The sequence below is a fragment of the Alosa alosa genome, chromosome 17, assembly GCF_017589495.1.
Source record: "Alosa alosa isolate M-15738 ecotype Scorff River chromosome 17, AALO_Geno_1.1, whole genome shotgun sequence".
Taxonomy (NCBI): domain Eukaryota; kingdom Metazoa; phylum Chordata; class Actinopteri; order Clupeiformes; family Clupeidae; genus Alosa; species Alosa alosa.
The window spans coordinates 4,850,281-4,865,804 of record NC_063205.1 but is presented as its reverse complement, the minus strand read 5'-3'; the positions used below and the strand labels follow the sequence as shown (position 1 = coordinate 4,865,804).

The 15,524-nt window shown below is 46.3% G+C and overlaps 1 protein-coding gene across 4 annotated transcripts in view; it reads left to right on the top strand.

Annotated features, from left to right (window-relative positions):
• tbc1d22a (TBC1 domain family, member 22a) overlaps positions 1-15,524 on the top strand; it is a 101,429-nt gene that overhangs the window by 66,462 nt on the left and 19,443 nt on the right. For all 4 annotated transcript variants that reach the window (XM_048267730.1, XM_048267728.1, XM_048267729.1 and 1 more), the window contains one exon: positions 576-703. In XM_048267730.1, the coding sequence (XP_048123687.1) occupies positions 576-703 (128 nt within the window). The remainder of the gene's footprint in view (positions 1-575; positions 704-15,524) is intronic.

The following is a 15,524-nucleotide window of genomic DNA, read 5'->3' as shown; positions in this document are numbered from 1 at the left end:
ACGCTGGGTGGACACCTCTGTGAGCTTGTCGCTTCAATACACACCTTTTGAGTGTGTGAATGTACACACATCTGTCGTGCATCTGTATTTAGGTGTATGTGTGTATGTGTGTGTTAAGACGCACGAGCAACTTGTCGAGTGTGTGATGGGTACGCAGCATGCTTCCTTTTAAGGCGAGGTGGATGGGTACGTTTTGGCAGGGTGATTAATTCATCCGTGTCACATATTAGATGAAAGCCAGGCATTCAATAACATGTCTGCACTGATTAAGACCTTCTCTGTAAATTATTGTGATTTTTCCTTTCCCAAAAAATATAATGCCTTTCTAGAAGTGGCCTGTGACAGCTCGGTAATTACATTGTTTGAGATGACAGCACAGTGACCGATGTTGTGGTGCGAGTACGTGATTGTGTGTATGCGTGTGGCGATATGCCGATTGTGCAGCTCTGTTGTTCCAGTCAGTGTGTGTGTGTGTGTGTGTGTGTGTACAGTTGCAAGTGGCCTGGAGTGTTGTGGAGTGGATCTTTATCTGGCGGAGGTTATTGATTGGTGGGCCCCCTGTGCTCTCTCTGCAGATACGGTGCATCGCCACCTGCAGCAGTATGAGGTGGAGTACCTGCAGTTTGCCTTCCGCTGGATGAACAACTTGCTGATGAGGGAGCTGCCCCTGCGCTGCACCATCCGACTCTGGGACACCTACCAGGTACAGTACCTACAAAGAGGCTGTCACCCCCTCCACCAATACACTCCTTCTGTCTCTCTTTCTCTCTCTCTCTCTCTCTCTCTCTCTCTCTCTCTCTCTCTCTCTCTCTCTCTCTCTCTCCCCTCACCCTGTCACACCCTGTCATCTTCTCATTTTTCTCTCGTTTTCTTTTTCACTCTCTAATGTGCATGACACATACACACACACACACACGTATGCACGCACGCACGCACACCAGCTCCACCACATTCTGACATGTGCGCTGTGATGTGACAGCTTTCTAATGTGGCCATTAGATTCAGATTAAAAGATTCTCAAGACAGTTCTCAGAACATTATCCATCCATTAACTGCTCGAGTGCAAGTTCTTGCATCCACATTTGCACAGAAGTTGCCAAAAAACAGGAAGGAAAATGTTCCGCACGGAAACGAGCGTTGACGAATGTCGGCGTTCGGTGATGACCAAGTTGACATTTGAAGGCTTCCAGCCGATAGACGCACTGTACAGAAGCCCATTTGTGTAGGTAAATGAAGACGAAGTGATTTCACCAGGAGGCTTTTAAGGACGGGTGAGAACTCCGCACCACCTGTGCTCATTACCTCCTCCTCCTCGCGCCTCCTCCTCGCCGTCTCTTAAATACCTGCCTCCGCACGCGCCGCTCCCCTGGGCCTCTTTATCAGCCCTTCTCCCACTACAGAGGAACGAGCCGAGCATAGGCTCTACAATTACGCCTCCAAACTCACCGCTGTGTGTCATCTGTTAATGCATTTCCCCCAGCTCCCTCCTAATAATCATGCGTCTCTAAAGCTACAAGCTTGGTCATCTCTCTGCCTTAAACATGTAAAAAAAAAAAAAAGGCTTTTGTCGGACACCAGATGCCTGTGTTACGGCTCCGCTTCTTTAGGATGCAATATTCATTTGGACATTGGTGGAAACTCAAGCAGCATATCAAGAGACTGTCAAGTGTGAATGGTTTCTCCTCCATGGGAATACAACTGCTTTTGTTGCCTCATAAACATCAATCTGGGAGACTTGTAAGGGCTAGTCAGAGGGCTAAGTAGAGCTATAGCCATCGTGATGGATGCACAGTTGCCCTCTCAACTGCGTTGGTGACATGGATCAAGCTCAGCTCAAGTGCCTACAGTATAGGTTGTTACCAGATTTATTTGCTGTCTTTAGATGACTAATGTATGTAGTTATTTTTTTGTATTCTTAGTACATCTCCTACACAGGGAGCCTATGTACTAAACTATATGGTGCTATCAGGGGGTGTTTAGTTTTGTCATGACACCTACCTTTGTGCCTATAGTACTGATCTCAGTCTTCTTGGTGGGTGTTACTTAGCACATGACATAGTGTGTGTTCACATTGCCTTGGTTTATTTTCAGAGAGCGGTGTATGTATTTCCTCAGGTTCTGTAAAAAGTTAATGTGTGGGAACACTGCCTATTGCTTATTAGCTCTAGAGTAGCCTATAGCGTACCATGTATACATTTCAGCGTGTTACAGTGGGAGAAGACAGGCAATGGTTAATGAGACCAGGGACCACCGCGATGCATCGCGATCAAGGCACAGAGGACTGCTTGAGTGAATGTCTGTCCACCTTGATTAAACGTACACCAGGACACCTCTAAAGAAGCCAGACATGCCAGTGAATGGCTCTAAGTGGCCTGGGTGGAGTGCGGAGATGGAGGGCAGCCTTGGCATTGATTGGGATGCTTGTTGACATGTGTACTTTGGTAGTGAGAGTGCTCTCACTTGTTAGGTGAGGCATAAGTCAATAATGCAAGGATATTACTTAATACACAATATTGATTGTCCACTCTCCAAAGTAAAAAGGGGAGATGCACTCTGCAAAAAGTAATGTATTATACACATTAAACTGTATTAAGTGATTAGTTGTCTTAATTGCTGCTGAAATTTGGTGAGGATATAATTAGATCCCCTCTGCATATGTTATAGTATTACCTCCACAAAGGAAGCCGTTTTTCATGTGTGTTTTTTTTTTAATTGGCTGTAAGCAGGATTACATAAAAACTGCCAACCTGATTTCCATGACACTTGATGGAAAGGTGTAACAGCTGAAGAAAGAGCTCATTCAGAGATTTCGCAATTTGGCCTTGGCAAAGGTCAGTGCTCTCCGAGTGCCCTTCTAGTCCACAGATGAAACTACAGAGAATCTAGAGTAAGAAAGGTCATTAGAGGGCCTGGCTGCTCACACAGCATGTGTTTAACTGTGTACGCTACACCATGTATTTCAGGCTTTAGCATTATGATTATGTAAACGATAATCGACTGAGGTTCTGGAGGCGTCAACACCTCCATCGCTCACCAGTGGCATTTCATCTCTCTCTCTTCAGAAACGCAGGAATGCATATTTGCCAAGTGAATATTTGCAGATGGGCCTCACACACTCCTTTTCAAAGGCTAATGATTATCTTCAGGAGCACCCTCTTAGTCCCAGGAGCAGTGAAGTGCCTGGAGGAGGTCCTCAGCCCAAAGAGCCCTCTCTCTCAGCGCGCCGGAGCAGAGGGGAGGTGGGCAGCGACACGCCGAGCTTAAATCAGCTGCTCACCCTGCGGGAACAGAGATGGGAAATTAAATGTGGAGAGGTTGACCTTTTGTGCTAACGACTGCGCTTGAGTTACTCGCGGCAGTGTTATGGGCCGGTTAACACATCGCCAACAACTTGTCCTCCGAGACCAACTCCTCCCTCCATCTGTCTTTCTCACAAAAAAAAAAAAAAAAACACAGCCTCCGTTTGTCATGTGCGGCCCCAAAAAAAGTAGAGCACCTTGCAGCCTTGCCATGGAGGTGCCTGTCTGGAAAGGAGCATTGAGAAACATCAGCTGTACCCTGCCAGTTACGGGAGTGTGGTCCTCTTATCAGGCCCTCCTACACACACTATTGTACAGTGCTGTGAGCTGCTCTTGCACAGACCAGCATCTCTGTGGGACAAATACAGTTATATTCTCTTATCTTAACAACTCCTAGCTTGGCTCATGAGGCTCATGTCACAGTGGTGAGGCATACCGAAACACAACGTCTTTCTTCCACATTCATCCACATTTCTCCAGGTTCTGCCTATACCCGCTTCTAGGTAGACTGAGCTAAGCTTACCTTAGCTTATTTTTCTACTGGGCTGCGTATTCCTCAACAGAACAGGGGCCAGAAATAGAATGAAATTCATCCCATGAATGTTTAATGCATAACCAAATTGAGTGAAAATGACTGCTGGCTCTCACCCTCCCTTGCCCACCATAACAATCTGTGTCATAGTAGCTCACCTTAAAGATCCTGATGGCCAGAATTAGCCGAGTTTCGTGAATGAATATTTCATGCAGCCCCTGAAAACAGCATGCTGCAGCCAGCTGGCTATCTCTTAGAAGAATATGGCATGCGTTCCCGCTTCATGTACTTAATGCTTCTACTACTCGTCGTCATCCCTATAGCTGTTTGTTTAGGGGTTTCTATAGAGGTGAGCATACATGTTGCATAAACCTGCTGTTGCATAAACGTGGCTTTCAGATGTCTGTCGAGCTCTGTTGAGTGCTTTCCTGTAAATGAAAACGGACATAAGTAAAAGCTTTTGTAAAGTACATGTACCATTTGAGTGTGGGGCAAGTATAGATTGCAGAAGCCTTTGTTTGCATTGAGAGCCTCAGAGCTAAACATAGAAGCCTCTCCGATGGGAAGGCTGTGGTAGAGAGCCTGCTTCTGGATTCCACATGGATGCAGGCTCCATGTGGCTGTTCATTTGTCAAATCCGTATGATCGCTCCTCAGTAACTTGATTAAAAACCCCTAATATGGATGCACTGACCAATTATGGTCATTATGGCCCACTTCCTCCGAGGTCCCTCTCCATCAGAGTATTTAATTTCTGCTGTAATTGAACCAATTAAGCCCCCTCCTTCTATTCTAAGATGTCCAAGAGGAGCTGCTGGTTTTCTGCCCGGTGCTGGCCAGAGACTCTAATTCAGCCCAGTCCATCAGATGTCGAGACAGAATTTGACTTGTCTGGATGTTTGACTGGATGCTAGGACAATATGTGAATCCCAGGGTTTTTTTTTTGGAATGGCTAACTGCTCTAGCAAATAGGCCCTTAATGGGCTCAAATGGTGCAGTGGCATTACCCATGCAAGCCATGGTGCAGTGGCATTACCCATGCAAGCCATGGTGCAGTGGCTGTCAGGAGAGGGGAGTCCGACTGCAGGACCAGAGGGACAGAGGTAGCCTCCCTGCTAATGACTTCATTAGAGCTGCGCTGTCTCTCATTGCAGCTTCACAGAGTAGTTTAACCTGAGAACGGTACCAGTCCCAAGGTGGTACTTTCCTGTGCTGTGTCTGCACTAATGCCATCTGCTGTGTGTGTGTGTGTGTGCATGTGCGTTTCTGCATATTTACCATTAATAATGTTGTGGATATACGGCTAGTTACCCACCTATTAAATGCAGAGATCAGTGAGAATACTTAATCAAGTGAGGTGTACTTTACATGGAGCAATTATTAGTCGTGCCTCACCTGAGGCAGCAGTTCATACTGAGCTTTTATCAGAGCTAAAGCTTCAAGATTTGGTGTCTTTTTCTAATATATATAATATTATATATATTAGAATATTCCATATCTAATTTATTACCAATAACCTTATTTACGTTCTTATTAACATAATGAGGATTTGTTTTTTTTTTTTTTTTTTTTTTTTTTTTTTTCAGATTAGGTGTTAAATGAAGCAGCAAGGCCTATACGGTTTGTCTTACTAATAGCTGTAAGAAGTGGTTAAATTAGAGGTAAATTCAGTCAGCGCCTTCATTTCCATGGTCTTTCATTTTGTCTTTCTGAAGTGCATCTGTAATCCTCTGCATATGCGTCCACTGCTGAACTCGGTCACCATTACCCTGGTCACTGTGGTTCTGCATATGCGTCCACTGCTGAACTCGGTCACCATTACCCTAGTCACTGCTGAACTCGGTCACCATTACCCTAGTCACTGCTGAACTCGGTCACCATTACCCTAGTCACTGCTGAACTCGGTCACCATTACCCTAGTCACTGCTGAACTCAGTCACCATTACCCTAGTCACTGCTGAACTCGGTCACCATTACCCTAGTCACTGCTGAACTCGGTCACCATTACCCTAGTCACTGTGGCTCTGCATATGCGTACACTGCTGAACTCAGTCACCATTACCCTAGTCACTGCTGAACTCGGTCACCATTACCCTAGTCACTGCTGAACTCGGTCACCATTACCCTAGTCACTGTGGCTCTGCATATCGTGCACTGCTGAACTCAGTCACCATTACCACTGTCACTGCTGAACTCTCGGTCACCATTACCCTAGTCACTGCTGAACTCGGTCACCATTACCCTGGTCACTGTTGAACTTCGGTCACCATTACCCTAGTCACTGTGGCTCTGCATATGCGTACACTGCTGAACTCAGTCACCATTACCCTAGTCACTGCTGAACTCAGTCACCATTACCCTAGTCACTGCTGAACTCGGTCACCATTACCCTAGTCACTGCTGAACTCGGTCACCATTACCCTAGTCACTGTGGCTCTGCATATGCGTACACTGCTGAACTCGGTCACCATTACCCTGGTCACTGCTGAACTCGGTCACCATTACCCTAGTCACTGCTGAACTCGGTCACCATTACCCTGGTCACTGCTGAACTCGGTCACCATTACCCTAGTCACTGTGGCTCTGCATATGCGTACACTGCTGAACTCAGTCACCATTACCCTAGTCACTGCTGAACTCGGTCACCATTACCCTAGTCACTGCTGAACTCGGTCACCATTACCCTGGTCACTGCTGAACTCGGTCACCATTACCCTAGTCACTGCTGAACTCGGTCACCATTACCCTGGTCACTGCTGAACTCGGTCACCATTACCCTAGTCACTGCTGAACTCGGTCACCATTACCCTAGTCACTGCTGAACTCGGTCACCATTACCCTAGTCACTGCTGAACTCGGTCACCATTACCCTGGTCACTGGGGCTCCTGGAACCAGACCTACTATCTTCTCTCATCTGTTTTGTTTTGTTTCGTTTTTTTCCAGTAGAGTGCTTGCATGAACATTTAAAAGACAAAAGTAATGTAGTAAGTTACATTGGTCTAAGCACTTATTTTTAATAAACTGGCTGACTTAGCTGTTTACCAAGGTTACAAAAGTGAAGCTCATCTTTTAATTAGCTGATCCAGGATCAATTTTAATTTAAATTTAATGTGAGTAAAAGAAGAGGTCACTGATATAAAGAAATTCTCTTAATGGTTTCCTTTGTCAGCACATAAACATTTGAATGGAAAGCCACTGCACTGCAGAGAGAGTTTGCAACGGGGCCAGTTCTGAGCACTGTTTCAAATCCCCAAATGGGAAACCTAGAAGGCTCACAGGCTTGCTTGGTATGAATGGTAAACAAGAACTGAGCAGCTAGTGCGTGCTCAGAGGCCTGTGTAACAACACTCTGTAATTATTGAGATGTGAATCACAGTTTTTCTTTTTCTGTTCAGTTGAGATTTATTGATATAGCTCCGTAGCATATGAACATGTCTCATGGCGTTTTTCATAGCCCAGCTTGAACTGGAACCTAGATAATATAGTAAATACCGTATTTTCCGGACTATAAGTCACACTTTTTTTCATAGTTTGGCTGGTCCTGCGACTCAGGTGCAACATATATATATTTATATATATGTTTTTTTTCCTCTTCATGACACATTTTTTGACTAGTGCGACTTATACTCCGGTGCGACTTATAGTCCGGAAAATACGGTATATGGTATAGTTCCCCTATTCGGAATCTATCCTGAATCTTTCTAAGTAATGCCTACACTATTCTCTGTTGGTTGCATCCGGTGACTCCCAAGGTCCCATTATATCCCATTTTCCTCAGCCTTTGGTCCACATCAAAGTGCTGGAGGCAGAAATTCCTTCTGGAGCATCTCAAAGTTGGGAGTGTTAGGGAATAGGGAGCTATCTCCTGACTCCTCCACTGGAGCGTGCAGCCCAGGCCACAGCAGATGAAATGCTTGCCTCTGCAGTAGACTCAAGTTCAGCTCTTTCAGCCATAGTGAGGAGTTAAAGTCATCCAGTGGGCTAAACTTTAATGGGTTTTGCTCGCAACAGTGCAGCCAATTAGTAAATGTGTCTGATAATGTCTCACCACTTTGCTAGGTCAGAAACTTCGATTCAGGCATTTGGTGTGCAGGGGGGATGAGAATCGGTTAACCTGACTGGCCTGTGTTCTCAGGAATGACCACAATGTCTCCCACTGTTTCTTGCTGACTCTTGAAATATTGGATATACATCAGAGCAAGTTTTTGGGGCTGCGGTTGACAGTCTCCAAAGTATTCCTGCATATTTCGTCTTCGAAGAAGACGTGTTTTTGCTGAGAACGGGATGGGATACCTCTGCGGTTGACAGTCTCCAAAGTATTCCTGCATATTTCGTCTTCGAAGAAGACGTGTTTTTGCTGAGAACGGGATGGGATACCTTTTATGCACATATATTTGACCATGCAAAACCTCATCGGCCAATAAATATTAGTTGGGTGCAAAGATTCTAGAACAGAGTTCTAGAATCTTTGGTTGGGTGTGATCACTCATCACACCCAACATCACACTAATGACTTCATTAGAGCTGCGCTGTCTCTTATTGCAACTTCACAGAGTAGTTTAACCTGAGAACGGTACCAGTCCCAAGGTGGTACTTTCCTGTGCTGTGTCTGCACTAATGCCATCTGCTGTGTGTGTGTGTGTGTGTGTGTGTGTGTGTGTGTGTGTGTGTGTGTGTGTGTGTGTGTGTGTGCGCACGTGCGCTTCTGCATATTTACCATTAAAAATGTTGTGGATATATGGCTAGTTACCCACCTATTAAATGCAGAGATCAGTGAGAATACTTAATCAAGTGAGGTGTACTTTACATGGAGCAATTATTAGTCATGCCTCACCTGAGGCAGCAGTTCATACTGAGCTTTTATCAGAGCTAAAGCCCAAATGTTCAAGATTTGGTGTCTTTTTCTAATATATATAATATTATATATATTAGAATATTCCATATCTAATTTATTACCAATAACCTTATTTACGTTCTTATTAACATAATGAGGATTCAGTTTTTTTTTTTCTCAGATTAGGTGTTAAATGAAGCAGCAAGGCCTATACGGTTTGTCTTACTAATAGCTGTAAAAGTGGTTAAATTAGATGTAAATTCAGTCAGCGCCTTCATTTCCATGGTCTTTCATTTTGTCTTTCTGAAGTGCATCTGTAATCCTCTGCATATGCGTCCACTGCTGACTTCAGTCACCATTACCCTGGTCACTGTGGCTCTGCATATGCGTCCACTGCTGAACTCGGTCACCATTACCCTGGTCACTGTGGCTCTGCATATGCGTACACTGCTGAACTCGGTCACCATTACCCTAGTCACTGTGGCTCTGCATATGCGTACACTGCTGAACTCGGTCACCATTACCCTGGTCACTGTGGCTCTGCATATGCGTACACTGCTGAACTCGGTCACCATTACCCTGGTCACTGCTGAACTCGGGTCACCATTACCCTGGTCACTGTGGCTCTGCGGTTGACAGTCTCCAAAGTATTCCTGCATATTTCGTCTTCGAAGAAGACGTGTTTTTGCTGAGAACGGGATGGGATACCTTTATACACATATATTTGACCATGCAAAACCTCATCGGCAAATACATACCTTTATACACATATATTTGACCATGCAAAACTTCATCTGCCAATAAATATTAGTTGGGTGCAAAGATTCTAAAACAGAGTTCTAGAATCTTTGGTTGGGTGTGATCACTCATGGATGCAGTATGAGCACGCTTTAGAGTTTTAGTTTTGATTTTGCCAGAAGGATCTTGTTAGTGTGATGGTGAAGTAGGCGTGATAAAGCATTAGTAGTCAGTGAAGAAGACATGGACAAGGCTCTGCATCATTTCCACTTGGCTCCTCATCTAATGGCCAGTTGCATTTTGCACTTGCCCCTCATGTGTCCGGTCCATCAGGTCTGCAGGTGTCTTGTCTGTCAAGGGGATTTCATCAGTTACAGAAGCGCCTGCAGGATGTCCTCGGGCTGTTAACCTCTGCCCATAGCTAGGCTGAATTAATTGTGTGATTTCCTGCTCAGTGTCATGACATTGCATGTACCCCGGTGAGGTGCGGATTGTCTTTGCCAAATGACCAACGCCTCCTCCCGCCCGCACGCACATCAATAGTGCAAATAAATTATTGAGCTGTCTCGCGATGAAAGGGAATGAGGCTGTGGAGCAGGCAGGCAGGCAGAGGAAGAGTTGCATGCCAATATGACAGTTTCCCACAGGATGTATTTTTTGAAAGGTCCCCTTGAGCAGTCTCCTCTACACATTTCACACTGGTTTTTGTCAACAAAATGTAACAATGGTGTGTGTGTGTGTTTTGCATGTACACTATTCCATTTCCATAGAAGCAGAGTCTCCAGCAGGAGAGGCCTGCGGCTGACTCCACACAGTGAGGGGCTTGTGTGTGTGGGGCTGCTGTTGAGTGGGTGAAGCTCCGAGAGCTGACTGTGAGAGAGGGCTACTAGTGAGCACGGCTGATCTGTCCGCAGTCCCAACACAGTGAGCTGCAGAACGGCTTTATGAGCAGCATATGGGGAACTGCTGCGAGTCAGACAGCCAGCTGAATTTGCCATCACTGTTCATTACAGTGCAAACTAGTAGCTGCTAGAGCTGTGCAAGGACGTCCCTAGAGCCTCGGCTCCCACTACACACTTTTCTTCCCTTCCTCCTCCTCCTCCTCCTCCTCCTCTTCTTCTTCCTCTTTTCTTTGCTTTGGGCGTTCACAAGCCTATGTGTTACAACTCCGATGGAGTCTGAGAAAGGGCTGCCCGGATCGTTTTCCAAGCGTGCCATTAACAAGTGCCATGGTGTGAATGTGCTTTAGCACGTTGGGGGTGCTAAGGAGCATGGTGATTTTTCTCCAGGCTGTCCTGGGGAAGAAGACCGCAGTGAGCTGTAGCAGAGAGGCTCAAGGCGCCCAGCAGCTGTAGTGGGATTGGGCCGATGCTGAGGGGATGACAGACTGTAGTGGGATTGGGCCGATGCTGAGGGGATGACAGACTGTAGTGGGATTGGGCCGATGCTGAGGGGATGACAGACTGTAGTGGGATTGGGCCGATGCTAAGGGGATGACAGACTGTCATTGCTCCTTCATTTCTAGCACACTCCAGTCTCTTACACTGTGTACGTAAGGCTACTATGTACCTCCATGTAGGCCTAGTGGGCTGATTCTAGACATATTCTTCATGTGGATGCTTCTCTGGAGTTTCTTCTCCTCTTCTGAATGAAGAAATCTTTTCAGTCCTCTCTTCTGAATAATGCTCAAAGCTGTGTTCACAGGTCGGCGCCCTGCTTGGTAGTGTGGTTGCCTGTGTTTTTAGCCAGCGCTGCTCAAAAGTGTGATAGTCTGGGCAGACTGACTCGGCCCTGGCCACCTGCCCCCTAACGCACACCTCCCCGTTGGCTCCACCGAGCTCCCGCAGCGAGCCTCATGCACTTTTCATTGGCTGCCAATCCAGATATAGCGCTGCGCTGGAGGGCATTGTCGTAAAGAGGGTCCCTGGAGGCTCCTGGACCTCCGACCCGGGCCCCTTACCCATCCCCAGGGCCGTCCTAATGATTGCCCTCTGTTTTCTGACACAGAAAAGCCAATACCCAGCAGGCAGGGCTGGGGTCAGCCATGCGGCCTGGAACATCAATATTTCATTGCCCTCTCTCTCTATAAAAACACCCAGCGCTCCCTACCCCCCTACCCTCCCTGTGCCTCTCCTACAGAGCCTCGCTCACTTAAGGCGCTCTCTCCTCCACCACAGCAGAGCCCCTTAAAGGGGCAGTGGGCATTTGTGGGCCACTGCTATACATGGAGGCGGCTGACTTGGGGGGCCCCCTGTGGCGTCATGTGTTGAGCCGCGTCTGATCGCTGCCCACACGTGCACATGGCGGCCGGTGGTGGTGATGTAGCGCGGGCCTCCCGTGGGTCGGGAAAGGTCAGGGGGGAAGCATGGCGTCGGCCTGAAGCCCACGTGCGTACGGCGCAGCCTCCGCTTAAGATATCCTCCCCAAGAGGACATGCTGAGAGAAGGACTATTAGCCCCCATACACCTGTACACGTGTTCAACTGTATTAGATCTGTGCAAGTACTGAGTAGAAAGTGAATTTAATATGAACTAGAAGCCCAAGCAGCAGTGGATGGGGGGGAAGCATGCACTAACTGCATAAGCACTACATGTGGGCAGTTTGAAACGTAGTTATGAGCACTGTGTGGATTGTCTGTAGGCTCGAAACTTTCTGAGGAATAACGAACACTTCTAGACCTCCTGTCGATTTCTAGCATGTGAAAGATTGGAATTGTGTAAAGAGAATACTCGGCTCTTTGGAGATGCTAATGCACTTTTGCCATATACTGTAGAGTGAGCTGCTGTTTTAAGGCCAAATGAGTGGTGTATTTGGAGGAGAGCAGTCCTAGTAGTACCTGCCACAGCAGTTTTTAGCCCATAACGCTGCATTACTCCACAGTTTGATGGGCAGCAGTATCTTGCAGCCATTGTAAGGGAAGGCCTGCCCCCCTCCATGAAGATGCTGTTCACTTCCGACTTTGCCTGGCCTCTCTCCCCCTCTAATCTTGCAAGTGCAAAATAAAGTGTGTGTGTGTGAGAGGGGAAATAGAGAGTGCCAGAATGTGGCTAATCACTGGCTTTAAGGCTGAGTGGTCATCACTCTCCTGGTTACTCACCAGGCATCAACTGCAGAGGAGCAGAGGCTCAGAGACACATACACATGGAAACCAATATGCCCCCCACACACAGGGCCCGAGAAGTGTGTGTGTGTGTGTTTCAAAGAGAGGATTAGAGAGTAACCTACACATAGAGCAAACTTTTAGAGATGAATGTTTAAAGAATGTACTACACACACACACACACACAAACACACACACACACACATTCACACATATACACCCACACGCACCTCACAAATATGTTAAGTAGCCTGGAGAATTGCTACTCAGAAGGCTCAGACACACACAGAATCTCTCAGGAAGGCGCAACACATTCTCTTTCAAACAGACACACACACACACACACACACACACACACACTTCGTGCAGTGTATGTGCTGAGGACAAAGGGGATTTGTCCTCCCGTCTGTGCTTCATATCTTGCAGTTAGGGGAGTAAATAAAGTAATAAAGCACGGCAGCGGTGTGTCACAGTGTGATAGGCCTTACCCCCCCCCCCATCCTCCCCCTGGACAGCCAGTCCCTCAACGCCTCTGATTAAGGCTGGGAGGTTAGACCAATAGGCAATCATCACCCAGGACATAACTCACAGTAGCTCTGTCTGTAAGCTGCTTGCCCTTTCTCCTCTCTCGCTCTCCCTCTCTCTCTCTTTCTCTCTCTCACACTGACTCTCACTCTCTCTCTCTCTCCCTTGCTCTCTCTCACACCGTCTCTCTCTCTCTCTCTCTCTCTATCTCTCTCTCATTTCCTTAACCCCCCCTTTCTTCTGGAGGTTATGGATGGGTCAGATGAGTTTGGTCTGCATTTTGAGGAGAGGGAGACGGAGTCTTCTGTCTGTTACAGAGATGTCCCGTGCAGTAGTTAGTCACATCAGTGCTATGTGTGTTGATGCTTGGTTAAGGTGCCATGGTTGCAGTTGTGCATATGCTCATTGAGAACAGTTGATGATGAGGATTGCTTTATTAAGGAGTATTGTCTGAAGGTTCGTGGACAAAAAGGTAGCCCAAGCCCCCAACTGCATGTATACATGTATGTACTGTTTGCACTGCTTGTCGTCTTGCTTCTCCAGGGCCTTTGGTGCTGCAGGTTTGAGTGAGTTGTTGTTGAATTATTGTTCATGTCACTTTATTATTTTATTGAATTATTTATTATTAACTTCTGCTTTAACTATCTGTCTATTAACTATCTGTTTTACTTAAATTCTTTCTACTTTACAGTCATGAAGCTAACCAGGTTTACATTTCACTGCTTGTTATATATAACTGTGTAACTATGTGATGAATAAATCTCTCTGAACTGAACTCCTTATCAATGTGGGGGCTCTACCCTACACACTGACTACTTGGCAGTAGGGTATTGTTATTATTGTTCCTCTCTGAGGGCTTTGCTTTGTCTGACTGTTAGCATAAAATGATGTGTCCAACAAAACCTTTACCTGACCGCTGTTATGAAATGATGTGTCCAACAAAACCTTTAGACGTCTCCGGTGTTGCATTTGGTGTTTAGCATATGTCCCAGATGTCAAAGCTGGGGAAGGCAGAGAGCTGCTTCAGCACAAAGCAAATGTGTGTGTTTCCCAGGGCTCTCTAGTACACCTGTATATCATGAAGGGCATTTTTTATCTCCAGAGGAGAAATGGGCATTTTGGGTGCATGCCGGCTCTTGAAGATGGGTTAGGTGTGTCACACTGAAGTGTGTCAGAGTTCCAGCGCAAATGAGGCTGCAGAGCGGAGCGCTTGCCATTCTTTTAGCGTGCCCATTTATTAAGCCCTCATCACACACACACACACACACACACACAGACCTGAGTAACCTCATAAAGGAAGGCACATCCTCCTCACCTAGCACAGAGCATGTTGACCAAGTCATCAGCAAAACAGCTATGTTAAAAAATGACCTTTGAATCATCAGGTTAAAGTCATTCTATTCCATCGGTAATCATTTTTTTCTCTGGTGTGTTTTGAATTATTATTTATTATTTTTTATTTTGTTTAAATAAATGTTCCTGTGACACAAATGGGAGAGCAAGGTGCTGGAGATTTTAGAGGAAGCAAAGACCATTATGTTAAAAATAACCAAAGAGGACAACTCTGTCAGTTCTCGGAATTATAGTTTGCAATCAGTTCCATTTGTATTCAAATGACGTGGTTGTTTTTGGATTGTTTTTTTTTTTTTTTTTTTTAAATGTAGTGAATAGATGGGAGAGCAAGGTGCTAACCCCAAGATCACAGGTTTGATACAAAATAAGGAACACATACTGAGTGTTTTACATAAAAACATCTGCTAAATTGATCAATGTTCATGTAAGTATGAAATGTCTGAGTGCTGAGTGGTCTCTGAGCGAATAGGTCATGTGGCTCATGCACTGTGACGCATGCAGCTGGCCCTATGTCAGTCCTAAAGATGTGTCCTAAAGAAGTGGATTTCACGCTTGCGCAAACTCTTTGATGAGTGGACCTGTAAAAAGGACAGCAAGGGAATTCGGCTAGGTGTGATGCACAAACGGGTCTGTGCTTCTCCGCACTGTCAGAGTGGCGTGTGTGTTAAAGGCTGTTTTTTTTTTACGCAGTGGGAATGGTTCCATTGCCTTCATTTACCCTTGGAGGTGGAGCCGTCCTGCCTGTTTATGGGTGTGAAGGAATGCACTCATTGATTTTCATTAAGCTCCATCCGTGTCTGGCATAAGAGAGGATCCTGTCCTGCCTGCGTCTGTGTTTGCGTCTGCGTCTCCGTCTCGAGCTCCCAGCAGACTCTGTGGCGTTAGCGGCTCGCTCAGCCCAGCCATATGCTCCTCACATTCCTGCGCATGTTTGGACTCTACTCGCCCACCCACCAAACAGCCTGCGTGCCGTGCCATGCCAGGCAAACGCGTCAGGTGTCAGGGCTGAGTTTGTGCAGTGTAAACACACAAATACATCTCTCTCTCTCTCTGGGCCAGATGTACGTACATTTGCAAACGTAGCGTTACCAGCGCCATGGACACACCGCAGATTGCGAGCGCTGTCAGACCCAAGTTTCCGTC